This window comes from Phaseolus vulgaris, chromosome 5, assembly GCF_000499845.2.
Source record: "Phaseolus vulgaris cultivar G19833 chromosome 5, P. vulgaris v2.0, whole genome shotgun sequence".
Lineage (NCBI taxonomy): Eukaryota > Viridiplantae > Streptophyta > Magnoliopsida > Fabales > Fabaceae > Phaseolus > Phaseolus vulgaris.
The window spans coordinates 24058666-24083825 of NC_023755.2; the positions used below are offsets into that span (position 1 = coordinate 24058666).

Here is a 25160-nt window from a genome sequence, read left to right on the forward strand (position 1 = left end):
CAGATTTTGAAATCCATAATGTACTTTAAAAAAAAAATCTAGATTATAAAATATAGAAGGTATTTCAGGATCCAAAATTATCTTTCAAATTCTACAGAGATGTAAATAGAAAGAAATACATTTCTAAATTGTAGAATCCAAAATGTATTTGTTAAGAAAAAAATATTTTTTTTCAATTGACTTATGGGGTGTAAGGAGAAACTATGGAGGTGCAGGAAGAAATAGCCAAGATTTTGTGAGTTATGCCCATGTTAAATAATGATAAATTTAGATTAGAATGGTAAGTGTATTCAAGATCTGTTTCTTTTATTTGATTCACGTAATAGAATGTTTGGCTCCCAATTCACTTTTTATCCATTCATACTATTTCTCATTTATAAAAAAACAAATAACTAATTTGCGAAAAAACATTTAGATCAATGTTTCATGTAAACAGAAACAAGAAAAAATAGTTTCCCCCTTATAAATAGGAGTAGAGGTACATTTTAAACAACTCTAACTATTTGCTTAAATACAATTTTAAAAATGTTAAGACTTATTTTGCTACTTTTGGAGTTACTCACAGCTAGTTTTGAGTACAATATATTTATTTTAAAACTTTAAAATGTGAAATGAAGGTTTAAGGTTTATGATCACATTTAATTCGTACTCAAAATTAGTTTCTCTCAACCCAATTCAGTTTTGCTCACTTGTACATTTTAAACAACTTTAACCATTTTTTCACTATAAAACCGAGTTAAAACGAGTCTATTGTTTGTTTAGATATGCAATTTTTAAAAGACAACTATTTTTTTTATCAATAAGATTTTGATAATGATTTATAACAAAAATATGCTACTAATAAAGGATTTAAAAAAAATAAAAATTAATATCGATAACCACTGAAAAAAAAAAACTGATTTATTTACAGAAGAAATCCATAGATAACAGGAAAAATTTGTAAGTAAATCAGTATTACTCACAGACTATCCACGAAAGAAAATCCTTATGTAATGTGGACGTAAGTAATTTACTTACGAATGATGAGTCTGTGGGTAACATAAGTCCGTAGGTAATACCCATCAACAGCAGTTCATAGGTAATACCCACCAACAGCAGTCCGTAGGTAATACTCACCAACTTCAGTCCGTAGGTAAAATCTACACACATTACTCACAAACTCTATTCCATAGGTAAATCTGTAGGTAATCCTACACTTATCAAAATCTTAATTCAAGGATTTAAATGAATTGCTTTTAAATGTTTTACACCTGTATAATATTCAACATATCCTATATACATCCAATATGTACTATTGAACAATGTATTACCAAACATCATCCAATACACTTAACGTAAAATAAAATACACATTTAATTTCAAATCCAAACATAACCAAATTGAAGTCTTATCATAAAAGTATGTAAAAATAACATAATTCATAAGTGAAGTCAAGTGAACTTGAAATATAATTTGTAATCCAAACAAACTATTAACATAATCCAAGATCGAAAACTTAAAGTTCCTAATAGTCTACGCATAATCAATATCTTCATTTTGTTATTGCTTGGGTGGTTCTTGTTACCTAGATGATTCCTTTTGCGACTGTTGTCCCGACCAGTCCTCGGTCATCGACCCAGAGACTGACCTCGAACATCGCACACCGATGCTTGGTGATGGAAGAGGAGCCACGAGGTGGACCCCAGACGTACCCACCAGGGGATTGGTTGGTCTTTGGAGATTGATATTCTAAGCCCGATATTGGAGATTGATATCGAACCTCGCCAGTGGAGGGAGGAGATTGGACATCGGTCGTCAGGACGTTGTAGAGGGCCACATTGTAAAGACAAGAGATATGTGGGAAGCCTGAGTGACGAAGGATCTATGCATGTGGTGTGTATGACGCATGAAGGAGCAACACATGTGGATAATCCTAGGAGGCGCTAAGGCCCACTAGGGTTAGGGTTTCCAGGAAAGCTACATGCATGACACGTGAATACTTAGGGCACCATGAAGCAGATGGCGCTAGAGATTAGGTGCACAAGTTGGTACCCAAGCGACCACTCTGTCATTCGTTGCACTCCAGTTAAGGGAAGTTCATGTGCCAGATATGCTAAGATTCTATGAATAGTGGTGCAAGGACATTTTCCAAGGAACCCTAGTCAAGGGTAACAACACAAAGGTAAACCCTAGTTTTAGCCTATATAAAGGGTGCTAAGAACCCTAGTAAGGCAGGCAGTTTCTAAGACTGAAGCTAATATACACACTTGGTGTCTCTTTGCCCTAATATTGACTTGAGCGTCAGAGTGCAAACGGCCGCTAGGGCACCCCTTTATTTCGAAGCCAGGTTCCTTCTGATAACTCAAAGAAAATTTAACCACTACACCAAGCAAATGATTTAGTATGATTATGAGTTTTATTATACTTATTATTATTATCAATATTAACAATATAGTATTAATAATATGAATATAGTATTAATAATATGAATATAGTATTAATAATATTTATAATAATATTTATAATATTTATAATAATTTTAATAATAATATTTATAATAATTTTAATTATAATAATAATATTAATAATATGAATATAATATTAATTATAATAATAATATTAATAATAATGTTAATAATAATATTAATAATAATATTATTATTAATAATAATATTAGTAATAATATTAATAATATTAATAATAATGTTAATAATAATATTAATAATAATAATATTAATAATAATAATATTAATAATAATAATATTATTAATAATAATATTAATAATAATAATATTATTAATAATAATATTAGTAATAATATTAATAATAATAATAATAGTAATAATATTAATAATAATAATAATATTAGTAATAATATTAATAATATTAATAATAATAATAATATTAGTAATAATATTAATAATATGAATAATATTAATAATAATAAGTATAATAAAAATGATAATATGATCAAAGAACTTGTCTGATTTAGTGGTTAACTCAACAGTTTCATTGCAATATTAATATGGGGCTTGGGTTCGGAGAGTATTAACGATATAATGACTTATGTTAAGGATGAAGAAAGCTTGTGGAAGAAGAAGGTAATTACATTCTTTAAGAAGTAACTTATTTTTTTAATTTAAGTTTGATGTTACATAAATGTAAATATTTTGATACATAAATTAATTAGAGCCTTTATAGTTAATTGTTTTAAGAAACTGTTGCAAATGTTGATTATTTTCCAAGAACTAATATCCACACTTAGCAAATTACACATTAGGTTTTCTTCTTCTACTTTTTAACAAAGAAAGGTATAAGCTCTTTTGTTGGAACCACCAGTGTTGGGTTCTATCTTTTAGGACTAGCTAGTCTAAAAACTTCCTGTGTTTGGATTTATCTCATTATATATATGGTTAAACATTGAAGTGAATATGAAAATTTAAAGGAAATAAAAGGCTTTTCCTTTTTGTACCCGTGTTTTCTTTTGTATCTTCATATTTTTTAGGAAAAAAAAGTATTTTATCTCTCCCAATTCTACCTATTCGCATCTCTATATTCTTTTATTCTTTTAGAGGAAAAAATATTTAATTAATATCCTAAAATCTAACTTTATTAAACTCTAATTTTATTTAATTGATCGTATTTATAAATAGATATTAAGAATTTTAATTTTGTTCCAATCTTTTGAGTAAAATTTATTGTTTATTGAAATAAAAAAGCCTAAAAATTTAATTTTATTCTAATTAATCCTATTCAGTTAAACATTAGTTAGGGGGATGATGCAGAATAGTTCCCAAATAAATTAGTTATTATTCTTAATCATACTTAGTACATATATGGCCATCTTCTCATAAATCAAATTTTTGGTTGGTAAACGGGTTGGACTACCTATTAGTTTGTCGTGTGCATGGGAAATTCCTCATGAATATATAACTATTCTACCCCAACATTTCACTCATCAACTATCTATAAATTATAATATAAATATCTTTTATCTGCACCATAACATTCTTTTCATATCTAGTATAAATCTTAATGAGGTTTTTTCTATTTAAGATTTCAATTTTTTTAAACAATATCCACCCTCTATTCTACGCTTATGGGGTAGACTATTTGAAGTTACTTTCATGCAAATCAGTGATAAGTCAATAAAATGCAAATCAGTGATAAGTCAATAAAATCATAAACTGCTCAAGCATACCCAAGAGTGATTATTAGAATAATACTGCAACAGTGAACCCAATATACCACCTGCACCATCAATACTATCATATATCTCAATTTGAATAAAAAACCCTATCTCATCACAGTTCTCCCTTAGTTCTTATCATGGTTGAGCTTGAAAAATGGATTAATAGTTTTAGGGAGTGGCAATTAATTTGGAGGATGAGTCTATTTGAATGACAAAAATCTTTGGTGTGTATTTTTTTCAGGGTCTTCAAGGGTTGAGTTTTGACATGGAAGAGAAGGACAATTGGGTTTGGAAAGATGGAGAACTCCCTGTTTATACGGTGAATTCTGCTTACAATTGTTTAAGGAAGACACGCGAATGAAAGAATGTCTTTGTGTATAAAAAGTTTTGGAGGAGTAAAGTGTGTTTTTTGCAGTTGTCTCTACTTAGAGGGTGCTGGAAAATAAGATTGCAACTAGGGCCAATTTAGAAACGTGTGGGGGATTGTGGTTGAAAGCCTTTTGTGTAGTCTTTGTGGGGTGGAGGAAGAGACTTGTCGTAATTTGTTTTTTGAATGCAGAAATTGTTTGGACTATATGGAGTCAAATGGAGGTGGTTGATTGTTTAGAAATGTTTGTTATGATTCAATTAAAGGTTTGGTCTTAGGTTACTTCTAAGTCACATTCTGTTTTTTTTTTTTCTATTCTGACTGGTGTCTTGATCCAATGGTTTGTATGAGGTTGGTTAAGTGATGTAATTTTGTCAAGTAGTTCTGGAGTTGGTGTTGTGAGGATCTATATAAGGATTAGATCATCCTTGAAGTGGTCCATATTTAATTTATTGTTTATTGCTGATAAAAAAACAAAAAAAAATACATATTATTGCATAATTTAATTTAATTGCACATTATTGCACAATTTAATTTTAATGCTTCTAGTTACCTAAATGAAGAATAAGCACTTGTTCAACTGGACAAGATTGAAGTTTTTTCAGTTAAGAAGTTTTCTAGCGAGAAATGTAGACCATATCATAGTTCTTAAACAATAAAAAATAAGTTAATGAAAATAAAAAGGAAGCAAACAATGCATATTTAAAATTTATATCACAAACCAATAAATCTATATAAAATTCACAATCCTTATATATAGTAACGTGACAATGTGTAAGCATCATAAGATATTTAACTCTGTTAATTAATTGAATTTTGAATGATATATTATTTAAACATTAATTATATTAAATTAGTTGGTAGCTAAAACATTGGTAGTTAATTAAATACCAATTTAAAAATTAGTTAATAAAATTTATAAATAATAGAAACTATTATTTAAATTGGTATTTAGAAATTTTATTAATATTGAAGGAGGATATCATAATAATAATAATGATGATGATGATGATGACACAGCCCCCAACCACATCCAACCACATAATAAGGAGGATGAAGACCTAGAGTTTGTTTATGGACTTATTTGCAAATATGGGTCTAATTGGACTTTTGTTTATTTTTTTAGGCACAATCAAGAGGACAATCCTAGGACGAAGGAATGTACAAAGAATATCCAATAAGACCTCCAACTCATAAAATCATAAACTAGAGTTTTGGTCAGAAGAACACAAGAAGACTGAGTTTCAATTGACTAGTCAACATTATTTTTGGGCCAAGTTTTAGCTTAAATAAATTGTATAAAATTATTTAGGATTTCATGGTCCATGTATTGGGCCTAGAAGAATAAAATAATTGGACCAAATATTTAGGCCAAGTAACATAGGTTTTTAGGCTTGTATTTGGGCTAATAGTATAATAGGTCTAATTAGGGTTAAAAGTGACTAGTTAGGGTAACAATTGGGCTTCTTTAAGTCCAATGTAAACCTAGAACGTCTAGGATATAATATAGGACGAAAATTACCCTTGCATGGAGCACATGGACGTCCACAAGACAGCCTAGGAGTGGAGAGGATTTAACATAGAAGGTGTGAGCTAAACATGGAAAGTATGACTCCGTACGACACCTTCTCATTGGAGATTTTTTGTTTTGAATTTTCAAATTTTAGCTCCAAAATGTTCAGCTCTCTCACCCTATAAATTGAGGTGCTTGGCTCACGAAAAGATAGATCAAATATATGAGTGTTATGTTGTCAAATTGCAAGCCTAAACACTCTTTTGTCTAAACCTCTCTAGAATAGACATATTTCGTCTTATCTTTCACCTTTCCAAGTGATATGGTCGAACCAATCACTCTCCACACTCTTCGTGACAACTCCAAGGAATCCATTACTCCAATGGAGACCTCTTTGACACATTACTTCTAATAGTTTCTACCAACTCTGACCCAAATTTCAAAGAAAAAACTCATTCAGATGAAGGAGATGCTATCAAATATAAACCCTAAATCCTAAACTAGAAAACTATCAAAAAGAAGAGTTGATATTTTCTATTTGCAATATATTATTTTAGAAGGTTCTAATAATTGTTTCTTTCTCTCTTACACTATCTCTCTATGTGGATGCACATCATCAATATATTGATTGGATTAGCAACTATTGATTTCTTTCTTATTGATTATAACATTGTAAACCTTTTTCAAAAGGAAGGAAATAATAGGAAGTTGGCAATCGCTTTAAGTTTTCAACCTTAAACTTTGTTGAAAAGGGGGGAAATGATATATCTTGATAAGGTATCAAATCTAATAAATTTATTAGATTTGAGTTGGATCACATCAAAAGAACAATGTATTTGTTTGTCATTCGTCAAGTGATATGTTTTAGATATTTAAAAATCTGTATAATAATGTGTTCATATTCTTTTTGTGTGGAGTTGAAAATTTATATTATATGCATATGAATTTGAGTGTCCTTTGGTTCTATAAATATATAAACTTCTTTGGTTTTCATGAAAAAGGAGAGTTAACAGTATTAGTACAACTAAAAACACAAAGAAAATAGTAACATTACCTACGTTATCCAATCGTGATCATGGAGCACGGAACCAACTTTTGTATAAATCCCAACCACAGAATGTGACTTGAATTTGTTTATAGTGAGGATGGACAACAAGACATCACCAAGTGAGATTCCATTGCTTTAATTTTTTGTGAGAAGAAGACGAAATTATTAAGAACGTTTCATTGGGTGGTGGTCGAGAAGAAGGACGTCACGGGGTTGCAACAAGTACACCATTAACGTGTGTTTTTTCTTTATTTTGTTTTGAAAAGACAAAGGAGTTGCTTTAATTTGTGCTATTTTGACTTCTTGTAGATTTTTTTTTTTATGTTCGTGCGAGTTATTACAATAATATATTATAATTTGTTTTGTGAGAATGTTGTTAGAAGTTGATTTTAAGTTTAATTTAATCTTATGAGATTGATATATAAAGAAATTAATTTTTTAGGTATTAAGGATTGGACATCTTATACATAAGATTAAAGGTGGGTGAGACATTTTAAATGTGAGATTAAAGGTAATTGAGTGATCGAATAGTAATTTGTTAACTAGGAATATCATAAACTCAATAAATATTAGAGATTTATCTATAGAGATAAAGAACATTTCATATAAGTGATAACAAAATTTATATTATAAGTCGGTTTTGTAAGGTTGAGTTAAACTTTAAATTCACTTCTTATTATGATATTAGAATAATTTAAAGTCTATTTTATCGAGAGTTTATTGGACTTAGTAGGTCACTCACTATGAGACCACCCATAAATATATAGTTCACATACGACTTCGACGTGAGGGGTGTGTGTTGGAAATTCCAAATCGACTAGCGATAAAGGTATTTCATAATATATAAGTGGGTGCAAACTTCATCTTTTAGCCGATTTTATAATGTTGAGTTAGACTTTTCCCTCTTAGTAGTTTGAGATAAACTATCATATCATTTTGGAAGTGAATTTTAAGATGAAGTTTTTTTTTATATAAAAAACTTTCATGTTAGACATCACTATGTTACTTGACATCACTATGTTACTTGACATATGAGTTAGACTGACACCTCAAGTAACAACAATCATTTGCCATCACATGAAAAAAATATTATTAAAAAAAGGAAAAATAAAGAAAATACAAAAATATGGGAGGATTAGACCAAAACTCATATGTTAACAAAAACGATACATAGGTAAACTATACCTATTAATAAAGAATTCTAAGAAGCCTATTATACCAATGAAAGGATTCTCTATGAATAAATTCTAAATTAGCCAACTTATCAGCACACATATTTTTTAAGATGAAATTTGAATACATATATTTTTTAATTTTTTTAACATATAATATTATATTCAATTGAACTAATAATTGTTTAAAACAGATTGAAGATTAATTTATAATTGACTTTGAATATATAATATTGGTTTGTGTGTGAAAAGTGTGGATCCAAATACTAGCAAGAACTGCAATGGAAAGTGTCTAGTATTAATAAATAATGTAACAAGGTATCATTTACTTTTACATATGTTTATTTAATTAAAAACTTAGAGTTTTAAGTGTCTGATTAAATGAAGAAATATTTATCTTCTCAATTTCTACACAACACAAACAAATTTTGTTTCGATCATTAGTAGATATTTAAATAATTGTCTAAATTTATATAAAATGTATTTTATCGGTACGTTATCTTCTTGTCGTCATTACCTTTTTATTTTATTATTTATTTATTTTTAACTTGTCTATTTATTAATAAAATATTTAATTATAACTCTTTCAATTTTAAAAATACAACAATATGGTATCAATATGGTATTTTTAAGATTTAATTAAGTCCCTTAAAAATTTTTAAAAATACAACAAGGTGATCATTGATCATCTATTAAAATTTACCTAGTTAGTTTTACAAAGCATCACTATTCATTAATCATAAGTGGAAATAACCTAAACCCTAAAACTGATACTATCTATTTATTATCGATTTTATATAAGTGGAAATAAATCTTAACTTACAAAGTCAATTTTATATGGTTGACTTAGACTTAAATTTTGTTTTCTTAATAATTATTAAGCATATCTTTTAAATTTTTAATTTTTTATCAACAAAAAATTATAGTAATATAAAGTATTTAGATGCTCCAACTTGTGTACACATATATACAATAAACAAAGCAAAATAAATAAAAAAAGGCATCCTAAACCTCAAAAACTACTTTCAATATGAGCCTATCTTGCACAATTAAGCAAATCTCTAACACAAACTAAAACTTTGCAACAACAAGTGCATAGTAACAAAACCTATACAGTCTCTTGCAACCAAACAAAAAGATCACTACAAAAGATAAGGTCCCATCTTCTTATCATATTACCTAACTCCCAAACTTCCTTATAAGATTACCTAGCCATGTTGATCCTCCACATTTTAAGGCTATAGTTTAGATAGTACCAGAAATAAGGTTGGGACAATGTATTCAAATTTGGCATAACATCCAACAATCTAAACCAACCATGTATGGCACTGAACAAAAACTCTCCAATAAACTCTTTTATTTTGTCTTCCTTTAGTCTTCTTTTGATGTCATTATTCTTATAATTTAATCCTCATAAATATGTTGTCAAAAGCATTTCAAACCTTTAAAATCAAATTAGGCATATAGATATTTTAAGCATGTAGTTGGAGTAAAGAACCAACCAAAATATGTAAATTTGGCCTTTAGATATTTATTAGTGATCCAAGCCCAAGCCTTAATTTGTGCCAAGGTGGATACCTCCTCAACATCTATCTTACATTTCCTAAAGATGTTATTATTTGTGTGGATCTAACATATTCCATATTATGGCGATCCACATACATTTCCACCCATAGTTACCTTTACTACTTAATCATAGGAGTTTAAAATGAAAAAAAAAATGGTTACTTGAAAGATTTGATATATCGTAGAAACTCCAGTCTACATCACCATTATGCTAGATATTTTCAACTAACTTATAGCTAAAAAATAGGTTGCTTACTGACTCTTCATCCCTACCACATAGAACACATATCTTGTTTTTCACTTCTATCCCTCTAACTAGTAGATTATCTCTCGTTGGTTCTTTATTCAATTACATTTTCCATACAAAATGTTGGGAAGATGGTAGAGCTTTGATTTTCTAAAAAAAAATGTACAATTTAGCACCTTTCCCTACTAATCCATTTTGTAATTTCTTGTATAAAAATTTCACGGTATATGTTAGTGTTCATATTTCTTCCAAAGTCAAACATCATCCCTCTCTCTATCTAGGACACATTGTTCTTAGCTCTGCATCAAAATAAACACATGTGATTTCTCCCACTCAAACCATTCTCGTCTCCATTTCATGTTCCATTCCTAAATATTTTTCTTTCTAGATGATAGTCTCCCCTAGAGTAATCTCTTTAAACAATGAATTTGCATATAACGTAGGGAAGTTAAAGAGTTTTATATCTTTTACCCATAACCCCCCTCTTCATTAGGCTTACAAATATTTTTTCCATTTAACCATGTTATTCTCTTATAAAAAATCCTTTGAATTTTTCTAATTTTTTTTCTTGACTCTAGAAGGCATTTTGAAGAGAGGTAAAAAGAAATATGTAGAGTTGAAAGGACATATTTTATTAGAGTAATTCTCCCCACAAAAGATATACTTTTTGCCTTCCATTTTGCTAACCTCTTCGTAATTTTCATTATCATGGTCTGCCAAAATTTGCATCTTCTATGATTTCTTTCTACTTGTAGACCTAAATATGTAAAAGGAATTACCATAATACTATAATTTAGAGTAACCTAAAATGTTTTAATTTACCCTTATTCCCTCTATCTTAGTCTTATAAAAATTTACCTTGAGTCTAGACACAAGTTCAAAACAATGGAGAATTCTCTTTATTACTAGAATGTTTTGATTTTTAGCCTCACAAAATGATTGTATGATCTGCAAACTACAATATATTTACTCCTACCTTCTTTGTTTCCAACATTAATCCCTTCTAAAACATGTTTTTTTCCTGTTTTCTTGACTAAACCTTCTATTGTTATTAAAAATAGAAACGGGACTACATGATCCCCTTATCTCAATCCTTTACATAAACTAAACTCTTGTGCTGGACTACCATTAACCCAGACTAAGATTCCAAACAACTCTTTATCCACTTAATCCATTTTTTACTGAAACCTAATATTTCATCAAATAGTAGAGGAAATCTCAATTTACCGAGTCATATGCTTTCTCAAAATCCACTTTTAGGATAATCTCACCTCTATTTTTCCTTCTTATTTCATCCATCACTTCATTTGCAACAACCAACTGTTTAATACACTTCTTTCTCCTATGAATGCATATTTTTTATGGTCAATGATTTTATTTGACACACTTTTTGCGAAAAGAGGTTATCGAACGGATACCTCAATCCTTATCCCAGGCAATTGTGTTAGCCAAACTGTTTGAGGAAAAATCGGTTCCTCTTTTTCCTTCACCTCGGCCTCGTTACCCATCCTTCTCCCTGAAATCAACCTATCACCCTATATCCCCCAAATCCCAAAGTTAGGAGAAAACGTTCATACCTCCTCCCTCATCCAACCTTACTTATCCTCTTTTGCCTACACCGTCAAAACCTAGTCACCTTAAGAAATTATCACCAGTAATTTTGTAGAAAAAAGGGCTTGTGTTTTACATGCGATGAATATTCTCCAACTCATAAGTGTGCCAATAAACACTATTTCCTTCTGCAAGCGACAAAAGAAGTGGACGACCTTGTTGCTGAGTTAGACTATCCTCAATTAGCCGCAATCACTCCACCAGATATGGCTTCGATGATCACCTCTAGTACCATGCTTTGAAGGGCACAGCAGCCAGAGTAACAATCCATTTTACAGGGTATATTAATAAGATAGAAACCCAAATTCTTCTAGATGGAGGCAACTCGGATAATTTCATACAACCTAGACTTGTCAAATTTCTCAAGTTAACAGTTCATCCAACACCTTTGTTTCAAGTGGTAGTAGGGAATGGGGAATAGTTGGCCTGTGAAGGTCAAGTTCATAACATTCCAAATCATATTCAAGGTCATTGCTTACGAGTTTCAGCCTATTTACTTTCAATTGCTGCTGCAAAAATTGGTTTTGGGCACTTAATGGCTTGCTACGCTAGACACACATCTGGTTAACTATAATCAACGCTTCATTACATTTTATATGGATGGCGCTGTAATTACATTACAAGGCGACATTAGCAGCCAAGCTAGTCTCGCTCAGTTTCATCAATTCAAACGCTTGCAGGTGACTGGTGCAATTGTAGAATTATACACGTTACAACTGAGTTCTCTAGAGGAATCTGATTCAACTTAGTGCATTTTACCTTTTGCATTAGACCCTGACATCAGGGTGTTGCTGCATAAATACAAGACTATTTTTCAACCACCTCATGGATTACCTCCTTCTCGTGCACACAGTCATACCTTTACTACCCAATATTACCCTAGTGTGAGTGCGTCCTTATCGCTATCCTCATAGTCAGAAAACCGAGATTGAACGATTGGTCACGAAGATGTTGGCCGAAGGTATCATTCAACCCAGCTTTAGTCTTTTCTCTTCACCAATGCTACTAGTGAAAAAGAACGATGGTACATGGCGCTTTTGTACAGATTATCGAACCCTTAATGCAGTCACCATCAAGGATTTGTCTCTTATGCCCACAATCGATGAATTATTGGATGAATTGTTTGGAGCTCAATTCTTCTCCAAATTAGATTTGCGTTCTGGCTATCATCAAATATTGGTGCAACCTACCGATCGCCATAAGATCGCCTTTCGAACGCATCATGGTTTATATGAATGGTTAGTCATGCCATTCGAGTTGACAAATGCCCCAGCTACCTTCAAAGCCCTCATGAATTCTATTTTTTCTGATTTTCTACGAAAAATTGTGTTTGTGTTCTTCGATGATATTTTGATTTATAGTCCAAACTGGACTACTCATCTTGATCATCTGTCCCAGGTTCTCAAATTGTTGCACCAACACTCCTAAGTCGCCAAACTCTCCAAATGTTCTTTTTTAAAAATTGAATATTTAGGTCATGTGGTTACAGAGGAGGGTGTCCATGTGGATGAATCTAAAATCACAATTGTCAAACAATGGCCAATTCCCACTACAGTGAAACAACTTCAAGCTTTCCTTGATCTCACCAGCTATTATCGCATGTTTATTAAGAATTTTGCCATTATTGTTGCACCACTTACGGATCTGTTGAAGAAAGATGTTTTTCGTTGGTCTGCACATACTGAAATAGCTTTCACTACTCTTAAAATAGCATTGACACATGCACTTGTGCTGGTTTTACCAAATTTCAGTCAGTTATTTGTATTGGAAACTGATGCTTCTTCTCTTGGGATTGGAGTTGTGCTTACTTAAAATAATCATCATATAGCATTTTTTTCCAAGAAATTGAAACCTCGCATGCAACAAAAATCTGCATACGCTAGGGAAATGCATGCCATCACAAAGGTGGTTGCCAAGTTTCGTCATTACTTACTTGGTCACAAATTTGTTATCAAAACGGATCATCAAAGTCTCAAAGAAATGCAAGCTCAAGTCATTCAAACACCAGTGCAGCAAACATGGCTTCCAAAGCTATTGGGGTTTGATTTTACGATTGAATATAAACGAGGTAAAGATAATCAAGCAGCAGATGCCCTGTCCCAAGCATTCTTTTCTTGTTCTAGTCTCCAATTTGACTTTCTCCACCAATTGCGTCACGAACTAGAACACTATGATCCCTTGCTAGAATTTCCAACAACCACCATTGATCCTAAATTCTTGGTTAAGCACGATGATTTATGGTTTTGGAAAGATCGGTTATTCATTCCAGCTTAGTCAAATATTAAACAACTACTCCTTAAAGAATTTCACGACTCACCCATAAGCGGTCATGCTGGCATTCAACGTACTTTAGCCCATATCTCCGCTCAATTTTTTTGGAAGGGCCTCAATCATGACATTAGGGAGTATGTTCGATCTTGTTCCATATGTCAACAAGCCAAATATGTCACTCAACCCCCGGCTGGACTTCTTCAACCATTACCCATCCCTACTCAAATTTGGCAGATATAGCGATGGACTTCATTACAGGGTTACCTCTGTCACATGGGTACTCAATAATCATGGTGGTCATTGATAGACTTTCAAAATTTTCCTATTTCATACCCATTCTGGCTTCGCATACAACCCACATGGTGGCTGGCGTTTTAGTCCAAAATGCCCTCAAAATTCATGGCATACCTCATTTTATAGTCTCAGATTAAGACAAAAATTTTATTAGTAAGTTTTGGCAATACCTCAATCTCAAGGAACAACCTTAGCTATGAGTTCTTCTTACCATCCACAAACTGATGGTTAATCCGAAGTCTTAAATAGATGTTTGGAAATGTATCTTTGGTGCTTCACTCAACACACCCCTTAATCTTGGTATAAACTTCTACCATGGGCTACCTATTGGTATAATACTGCTTTTCATTCAGCAATAGGAATGACCTCGTATCGTGCAATATTTGGTCGTGACCCCCCACAGATTTTAAGGTATACATCTTCTCTCAATGATGAAGTCATTGTAAGCCAACAGTTACAGGAGTGTGACATGTTGCTGGATCAACTTAAGCATAATTTGCATCGCTCACAACACAAGATGAAAGCCTATGCAGATGGTAAAAGGAAAGAGGTGTAACTAGTTGTGGGAGATTATGTCTTTGTCAAGCTCCAACCATATCGCCAAATCTATGTGGCTTCACGCAAAAATCAAAAGTTGAGTATGATGTCTTTTGGCCCATTTCCCCATACTTGAACGCATAAGCCCGGTGGCATACAAGTTACAGCTTCCCGTGACTGTCCGCATAAATCCCATATTTCATATATCACTTTTAAAAAAATGTATTGAAGACCCACACCAGTAGGTGATACCAGACGAACTGTTGCATGACCAGTTGCCACAATTAGTGGACCTTGAGAACAAGGTCCATTTCATGGAGGGGGGTTATGATACAACGCAACAATATGCCCAAAATGAAAATACACGTCACTAGAGACATGTGGGCCAAGAGGGTGTAACAAACTTCTCATAAGTGGATGGATTAAGAAGATCCAAAAGGAAACGGTTGGGCCCAAATGAAAAAAGGACTACGTGAATATAAGGGGTGGGGAGCAAGAGAGAGGGCAGGCAAAACGTGAGTCCCTTCCCTCCTTCTGAATGGTTTCCTGCCTTGCTTGCATCTTCCTCTGTTTCTAAATTGCTTAACCTTCTTCACAGGTGATTGAGATTATGATCAATGGGAAACCTTAGGTTTACAGCTGCATAGAATAAGAATCTCTTATTTTGTTTCCTTTAATTTTGTTGGAACCTTTGGCACTTACCAATAGACAGGGGTGGACGTTTAGTTCACTAGAATAAACATTTTCAGTTTCGTTATTAATTCCTTGTTTTCTAGTATTGGTGTTGATTTTGGGTTGTTTCATCTACCCTCTCCTTTAATATTGATTCATTTAATTGTAAGATTTTGGTTCAAGCAATTCAAGTCATTCTTTTGATGATGTCTCCTCTTCCAATGACTGCATGGACAATGCACAATAGTTTCTTTCTTCCTCAATCAAGAACTGATATATAATGCCATTAATTCTCATCTTCTTTATAGTTTTTACATCTGATCGAGTAGACAAACACATAATCTTGCATGTTCAAGTTCTTCCCAATTCTTAATTGCTTTATCAATTGATACCAAGGTATCCATTACTGCCGGTGCTTTCTCAAAACACGCATGCCCCTGTAGGAAACTGGAACCCTCTGCCCTTAACCCATATAATTTCCTTATTATCAAGTTCTTAAACAAAAGGATGATAAATTCAATGAAAATCGAAAATCATTCACAATGTTGCTCTATTACGTTGCCACTGCGCTCCCCCTCATCACTCTTTAATATCACAGTACCATCCCTTAACTGCCTTACCCATATGTGTTTCATCGCATTTAGAATTAACCTCTCTCATATTGAATCAATATTACAAGTTGTATGCAGTCTCCTACATAGTTGTCTTCAAGCCACACTTTTTCCTCCTCCTTCACTCCAAAATTTGTTCTCATCCATGTAGTAACACTCGATTCATTGCTTGCAACTTGACCATTTGTTTTTGTCATTGTTCTTCCTTTCCTTACCTTCTAGTGACCGCTGATTAAAAAAAAAAAAACTTGTACTGACAAAAGTTTTGCATCTTAGTTTCCTCCTTTGCACTTTTATCTTTTTCACTATAACAAAATCATTAAATACTAATCGAATTTAAAAACAAAAAATAATTAGTCATTATATTGACTATATTAGATACTATATACTATTATAGAAACTAGAAAATTATTCGTATTTAAAGCGATTTCTATTATTAATAAAAGTTTATAAAATAGTTTCTAAATTAGTCTATAATAGTTACCAAGGTTTTAGCTACTTACTTTATATTCTAAATTAGTCTCTAATAATCTTTTAAAGACTAATTTATAATATAAAATATTAGTAACTAAAATCTTGGTAACCAATTTAAAAATTATTTTATAAATTTTTATTAATAATAGAAACTACTTTAGATATCAATAATTTTTTTTAATTTATAAAATGGTATCTAATTTAATCAAATATTAACTAATTATTTTGGTCCCTAAAATTAGTTTTTATTTAATAATTTTCTTGTAATATTTTTTTTTTGTAAGATATTATATTTATACTTTTTATAGTATTTTGGTATATTAACATGAATCTTCATGTTACCAATCCTAATGGTGTCTAATTGTTTCTCGAGTTCCTTTGGGTTTTTCACACTATGAATCTCACAAAGTTGAACCTTTGGCCTCTCTAGTTAAGTTTTCTAGTTACGACCACATTTTGAACTTTTCTCCATCTTTTAAAGAGTTGTTGATTTTTTTTCTTAAAAATTTTCAATAATCACATGATAATTATCAAAAGCTCTTAATGAGTTCTTTGTGACACATAAAAATGTTAAAAATTTGCTAATATAGTATAAATCTAAAGCTTTATTTTAAATAAAAGTGTTTTTAGGAGTTATTATTAAAAGATTGTGTTATTATCATAAATTTCTATTATAATATAAATTATATATTTAAAAACAATATCTATTATGTAATATATATATTAAAACAGGCTTTTATTTTATACATCATACTTACATATTATAAAATATTAGTTATTTTATTTCTTAAAAAACAGTTAATGAGTAATTGATTAGTTAATGGAAGGATCCCACGAATCATAGAAGATAGGATATGTGTCTTGTTATTGATAGGAAAATAGATATCTAGGGACAAAGGTTGAGGAAAAAAATAAGAGTATCTACATTTGATTTGTTTAGGAACTCTTTCATATGTATTTATGGTTTTGGATTGATGCCAAAGGGAAGTGATTGGGCAGTGATTGATTACTTTTATCGATTAGAACATTTTGCCATGATGCACAATTCCCTTTAGGTGGCCCCTAGTTAAAGTATTAGCTAGGATTTAATGCATAATTTCAATTTAGAAAAGACATTTATTCTATTTATTATGACTAGTTGGGAATCTCCGTCCATTTTATTTTTTATTTTTACTATTAATATATATATATATATTTGTATTTATTTAAATGAAATATAATATGAAATATAAATCTATGTGTATCCATAAAAGACATAAAGAAAGAGTCATGTTATTGAGTTTCAATATATTTGAGAAAGAAGAAAAATAAAGTGAGAAAGAGCGACGATAAAATTAAACATTAATATGAAAATAAAATATAAAAAATATAAATAATAAAATTAAATATTAATATAAACATTAATATGAAAATAAAATATAAAAAATTTAAATAATAAAATTAAATATTAATATAAGAATAAAATATGAAAAAAAATTGAAAACATAAACTAATTCTATTTATATATAAATATAGATAAAGAAACTATAACATCCACCAATTATATAAAATATAGTTTGATTAGTCTTTAGGTAGAAGAATCAAACTGAATTTGTTGATAAAGTTACGTAAGACTTGAGTTTCATTTATTTCCGAATTTAATGTCCAATTTAATCTATTAAATAATTTTTCTTAAGTTAAAATATACTTAAAATAAATTCTCACGGAAACTCTATAGCAGTTACAGAACAAATTTACAAATAAATACAAAGAGATGAGAAAAAAAAAAAAAAAAAACTGACACTAGTGCAGAAAGGTAAAACAAGGGCTCCTTATTAAGTGCGGTTTAACGAACAGACGCACCGTCCTTGTAAATCAAAGCGCTTGTTTTACAAGTGAAGCTTTTATTATAGTCGCACTTGTAAATCAAAGCGCTTGATTTACGAGTGCGGCTGTTACAAATAGCCGTCCTCGTAACTCTTTTTTACCCTAACTTCACTTTAGAAGAGCGTCATTCACTACTCTTTCTTTCTCTAGAAGCGTTTTGCGTTTGGACTGTGCTCTCATTTGCGCTTCGCGTTCCTCTCTTCTTGAAGTGTTTGTGCCTTCGTGGTAAGTTTGTGAGCTCTATTTCTTCTTCACCAATGTATTTTTCGTACATACATACCGTTGGATTGCCTTCATTGATATTGTTGCATTGCCTTCGTAGGTTCCTCTCTTCTTGCTAGTGTGCTCTATCGTTGCTTTCGCGTCCACCGCTTTGTCTGCTGCCACCGTCGTGCCACCTTGGCAACGTTGCCTTCACACACAAGGTTGGTTGTATTTTTTTATTTTTTTTAATGTTATGAATTTTTTTATGTATTATAATTTTTATTCTTTAAAATTTATATTATTTAGTGTTTATTTTAATTTTAATTTATATTATGTTAGTTGTTAGTTTAGAATAGAATTATCGTGTTTGTATTGAGTCCGAGGGTGGAACACCCTCGGCAATTGATATGTGCTGGTATTAAGTCTGATGGTGTTCGACCCTCGGCAAACACATTAGGTAGAACACTGATTAAAAATCACTTGCATGACTATTTCATAATAGAATGGATCGAAATTGGATTAATTCTCTTCGCATAAGTGATGAGTACGAAAGAGAAGTTGAAGAATTTATACAATTTGCACAACGTAATGCGATTAATATTGGTCATGATGGAGCAAAGATCAGGTGTCAGTGTGTTAACTGTTTAAATGGAAGGATACCGGATGTTAAGATAATGAGGGAGCACCTTCTATGTGATGGGTTTCTTCAATCTTATAAAACTTGGACATGGCATGGTGAATTGTTAAATTTACCACATGTTTGTGTAACTAAAGAATATGTGGGGTCCACCATAGATGATGCAGTACATGATGATGTAGATGTTGATCGATTGGAGGACATGATTCGTGATGCGGGAGCTGAGTCTTTTGCAGAAGCGCATGGATATGAAAGTATGGCAAGCGATGCAGAGACTCCATTGTATCTTGTATAAACTAACTTCACACAGTCGTCGGCGGTGTTAAGATTGATGAATTTGAAGGCAATAAATGGATGGACTGATAAAAGCTTCACGAAATTGCTTTAGTTGTTGAAGGATATGCTTCCAGAGGGAAATACTCTACCTAATCGTAATTTTGAGGCCAAAAAGATTCTTTGTCCAATGGGTATGGAGTATTAAAAGATACATGCATGTGCTGATGATTGTATATTATACCGGAAAGATTTTGAATTCTTGAAAAGTTGTCCGAGGTGTGGGTTATCACGTTATAAGTTGAAACAAAAATATGATGATACTATTGAAGATATAGAAAAGCATGGACCCCTAATGAAGGTTATGTGGTATCTTCTCATCATTCCAAGAATGAAGCGTTTGTTTGCAAACCCAAACGATGCTAAGAATCTCAAATGGCATGCAGATGAGAGGAAATGTGATGGCATGTACCGACATCCAGCTGATTCTATTCAATGGAAGAAATTAGATGATGAGTTTCCAAAGTTTGGTAAAGAATCAAGAAATATCTGACTTGGTTTAGCTACAAACGGAATGAATCTGTTTGGTAATATGAGTACAAATCACAGTTCATGGTCTGTTTTACTAGTTATTTACAACTTACCTCCTGGATTGTGCATGAAGCAAAAATACATGATGTTGTCTATGATGATATCCAGTCCGAAACAGCCAAAGAATGACATAGATGTTTATCTAAGTCCCCTAATTGAATTTTTGAAGTTAATGTGGGACCAGGGTGTTGAAGTATTTGACGAATTTGGTAATGAAACTTTCAAGCTTCATGCCATGTTATTTTGCACCATCAATGACTTTCCGGCATATGGTAACATATCAAGTTATAGTGTTGAGGGTCATAAAGCATGTCCAATATGCAAAGAAGACACTGATATATCTTCTCAACAATCGAAACAGGGAAGAAAGACAATATATCTTCGGCATTAGAGGTTTCTTAGAAGTCATCATCCTTACCGGAGGTTGAAAAATGCCTTTAATGGGCACCAAGAGACTAGTGGTCCACCAATTCCATTAACTGGTGTTGAGGTTTACGAAAAGGTAAATAACATAGACTACACCTTCGGTAAGTAAAAAAAAAAAGTCATCTGTGACAAACATTTGGAAGAAGAAATCAATCTTCTTTGATCTTCCGTATTAGTCGAGGTTAGAAGTCAGATATTGTATAGATGTAATGCATGTTGAGAAGAATGTGTGCGATAGATTAATTGGTACACTTCTTAACATTAAAAGGAAGACGAAGGATGGTCTAAATGCTCGTTTAGATTTGATTGAGATGAACATACGAGGCGAGTTGGCACCCATAGAAATGGGTAAGCGTACATATTTGCCCCCAACCTGTTACACCATGTCAAAAGATGAAAAAATTAGTTTTTGTCAATGTCTAAAAGGTGTGAAAGTGTCACAAGGACATTCCTCAAATGTGAAGAGCCTAGTGTCAATGCAAGGTTTGAAGTTAATTGGGTTGTCGGTAGCTATCCGTGGGATCTTATCAAAAAATGTTAGAAATACCATAACCCGTTTGTGCTCATTCTTCTCTTCCATTTGTTGTAAAGTCATTGATCCATCAAAACTAGATGAACTTCAAAATGAAATTGTTGTTATCTTGTGTGAATTGGAGATGTTTTTTCCTCCATCTTTTTTTGACATCATGGTTCATCTAGTGGTGCATCTGGTAAAAGAGGTTAGATTGTGGACCAGTGTACTTAAGATGGATGTATCTTGTTGAGCGATATATGAAAATTTTAAAAGGTTATGTGAAAAATCATTATCGTCCAAAAGCTTCAACGATTGAAAGGTACATAGCTGAATAAAGTATTGAATTTTGTTCAGAGTACATGTCAAAAGCAAATGCAATAGGTCTTCCAGCTAATTCATGGCATCACAGGCGTTTTACAAGTAAATGTTTACGCGGTGTGAATATTGTAAGCAAATCTTGATCAGAAGTCTTGCAAGCACATTTGTATATATTGAATAACACAAATGAAGTTATAGCTTACATAGAAGCTCATAAAGCCATTGTGAAGGCAAATAACCCAAGACAAGCAGAGAAATGGGTCTTGATGGAACATAATACAACTTTCATGCCTTGGTTTAAAGACGAGGTGTTAAAGGATTCAACGGAATCAGGGACCTTGACCTGGTTGGCTGCTGGATTGGAGTTTAATGTCATTTCATGTAAAGCGTACGAAGTGAATAATTGTATATTTCACACAAAGTCTATGGAGGAAAAGAGTACAATTCAAAATTCTGGTGTTAGTCTTGAAGCCGAGTCAATGCATTTTTCGACTTTGAAAGATACAAATCTTGTACTTGGATCAATGGCATACTATGAGTTTATAGAAGAGATATGGGAGGTTGACTACACTAAGTTTTTCATTCCAGTTTTCAAGTGTAAATGGGTTGACAATAAAAGTGGGGTTAAAATTGATGAATCAGGATTCACATTAGTGGACTTTCGAAAGATAGGGTATCAAGATGAGCCATTTATAATGGTTCAACAAGCATCTTAGGTTTTCTACGTGAAAGATCCTACGTTAGAACATTGGTATGTCGTTTTACACGGGAAAAAACAAGGGGAGACCATAGATGATATTGAAAATGGTGATCCCTGTTCATTCACACCAATGATAATTAATAAAGATGACGATGTACTTGATGATGTACATGCAACCCGTAAAGACCATAATGAAGGAATTTACATATGAACATTCAACCCACATGCAACCCGTAAATATGCATTTATAATTTTATGTATTTGTTTTATATGATTTTAATTCGATGCAGATTAACTAATGTTTGTTACCTAATATTTTTAACACAGATATGGATGACGATCAGACTCCAATCAGATCCCGATCCGGACGAGGCAGCAGAGGACCTACTAGATTGAAGCGTCTTGCATTGAAATGTGTTGTTGGTGAGAAGACACGTGTTGACATTGACGTCAACACTGGAATGACTTTTGGTCCTCATGCAAATGAGTTTATGAGCTATCTTGGAGTTGTTTCTCGTGAGAGGCTCTCCATTTTGATTAATTCATGGGATGAGGTGTCAGAGGTCGATCGAAAAATGATATGAGAGGATGTTCCGGTAAACTTTACATTATTATTGTTACCATATAATGCTTTTTAATTTCATTGATTAATTTTAATTTGGTGATGTTATTTTGCAGGCAAATTTTGAAATTCCTGATGTGGAACCGCTTCGATCAAAGATTATATCCAATATCGGACTTAAATTTCGTCACTTTAAGTTAAGACTGACTTCGAGATATGTTTTTGGTGACCTTAAAGACGAAAATCCATGTTTAAAGTACAAACATATTGATGAAAAAACATGTCGTATTTTTAAAGAAAGTCGTGAAAATGAGGCTTGAATTGTAAGTGAAGTTACTTAACTATTTTTTTTATATATAACATTAATAAGTTTGTCTTATTTAGTTCACTTTGTTTATTTCAATTATGACAGGATCGTCAGAAGAAAGCTCAAGAGATAGCTTTGAAGAATGTTACCCCGCACGTACTATCTTGTTCGGGGTATCAAAAGCTTGAGCAATTACTGATGGTGGAAAAGGAGCAATCTAGACAAGGGACGTCGTCTGAGAATGTGGAAACAAGGATCACTTCTCCTCCGTCACCACCTTTTCGCCATGTAAAATGGAAGAGGGCCCGAATTAAAAAGTCGGGTGCACCAAGTTCTGAGCAATTCGGGCTTATCATCGAAAAAATTGTAAGTTATTTGTAGCTTTTTTTCATTTATTTTAAAGCATTAATTATATTAAAAACTGATATGATTTTTGTCTCTTGCAGGATTCCTTGGAATCCCGAGGTAATTTTGTTCCTGAAGGTCGTCACGATATCCTGGTTGAAGCAATTGGATGACCTGAGCACTGTAGTCGTGTTCGTGCAGCTGGACAAGGGGTTGGAATTAAACTATATTTTGGAGTTTCACAACGACAGTCATCCTCCTCCTCCAAAGAGAGTAAAGAAGAAATGAAGACTAAGATACATGAAGAATTAATGGAGGAGATGAGAAAGGAGACTGATCGGATGCGGCTAGAGATGAGAAAGGAGAATGATTGGATGCGACAAGAGTTTCTATCACAACAACTTTGTGCTGAGCCGATTCAACCCCTTGTTAGTCCCACTCCCAATAGCACAAAGGGAAGTTGTGCGGCTCCTACAACATCAGGGGAGGATATCCTTGGGTAGACGAGGGAATGTGAGTTACTGGTAGTGGGCGACAAGCTTCCTTAGGTGGTAGCCCTTGGAAAAGTCTATGAAGAGGTCACCACCTTACATAACGTTCTCTCTCCCCTGATGTGGCGAAGGTAACAGTTGAAAAAGTACGAGTACCTGATGTTCGTGCTCCACTACCTTCAGATGAGGTAACCACTGTGGCTGATGCATTTTAGACATTCGTTGTCTGGCCCAGACACCTCATTCGAATTATGCCAGAACCTCACGTAATAATTTCATTTCATTATATTAATTTATATTTATATTTATATATTACATATAATTTAATACAAATGTTCTTTATTTTGTAGAAACCTCGTCGGAAACCAAGTCCGAAAAAGAAGCATGAGGTTCCGGTTGACGATCCTATAGCTTCCTTAGCTCTAGTTGCTAGACAGATTGGTCAAGATCCTTTTGAAGTCTTGGGATGATATGTTTTTTCAAATAAACACTTAACTGCCACTATACATGTACATGACAGATTTATTAGAATTTATATATGGGGATCAGGAGTTCAATATAAATATAATTCAACTTTTTATGATGTAAGTATCTTTACCTATATTTCAATTTACTTTATGTTAAATAATTATTGATTATGATTTAACTAATAACTTGTAGGTTTTTGCATGGAGTCTGTCTCACTGAGGAGAAGGAAAATGTGTACAGATTCTTAGATCATGCATATATTAATCCCACTGGAGCAAAGGCAACTGAGACCCGATCATACATCACTAATACCCTGGAAAAAAAGGGAAATTTTTTTTATTTATGCCCTTATATTAATGAGTAAGTTTAATTAGATGTCGTCAATTATTACTATTTCATGTTTTAAATATTTACTAACTCTTTTCATGGATGATATAGGCGTCATTGGCAGTTACTTGTCTTATCAATGGTTGATAAGACTGATGTGTGGTTTTGTTCCCTACACAAGAAGATACCCCCAAATCTTAAGAATATCATTGATACGTAAGTACACTATAAACTTAACTCTGTATGTTACTAATTAACCATCTACTAACGAGGTTTTTTGTTTTAACCAGTTCATGGCGTGGATATAACATCCTAAAAGGTCGATTCAGTTCAAATAATTTGAACTGGATAAGAATAAAGGTTTGTAATTTTTTTCTTTCTTTTTTCATTGTTTATCAATATACTAACTTTTACTTTTTATTGAATTATAGTGTAATAAACAACCAGGAAGCTATGAGTGTGGCTATTACGTTATGTAATGGAAGATTACCATTGTAAGACTAGGCATTAAAAATGGTTGGAAAGAGGTAACATGATATGTTAAATTATTTTTGTAATTCTTGAACATATATGTATC

The 25160-nt window shown here is 32.2% G+C and overlaps 1 protein-coding gene across 1 annotated transcript; it reads left to right on the forward strand.

The window, feature by feature from the left end:
• The first annotated feature begins 3038 nt into the window (after nt 1-3038).
• LOC137834165 (uncharacterized mitochondrial protein AtMg00860-like) lies at nt 3039-13507 on the forward strand. The gene is made up of 3 exons (XM_068642228.1): nt 3039-3080; nt 4413-4509; nt 13170-13507. The coding sequence occupies exons 1-3, from the start codon at nt 3039-3041 to the stop codon at nt 13505-13507; spliced, it is 477 nt and encodes a 158-aa protein (XP_068498329.1).
• The last annotated feature ends 11653 nt before the right edge of the window (nt 13508-25160 follow it).

Bases quoted from the DNA above. Each gene is read 5' to 3' on its own strand.
- LOC137834165 (XM_068642228.1), top strand. From the start codon at position 3,039: ATGACTTATGTTAAGGATGAAGAAAGCTTGTGGAAGAAGAAG. The intron at 3,081-4,412 runs GTAATTACATTC...TATTTTTTTCAG, and splicing joins AAAGCTTGTGGAAGAAGAAG to GGTCTTCAAGGGTTGAGTTT. The intron at 4,510-13,169 runs GTTTAAGGAAGA...TTGAATATTTAG, and splicing joins GGTGAATTCTGCTTACAATT to GTCATGTGGTTACAGAGGAG.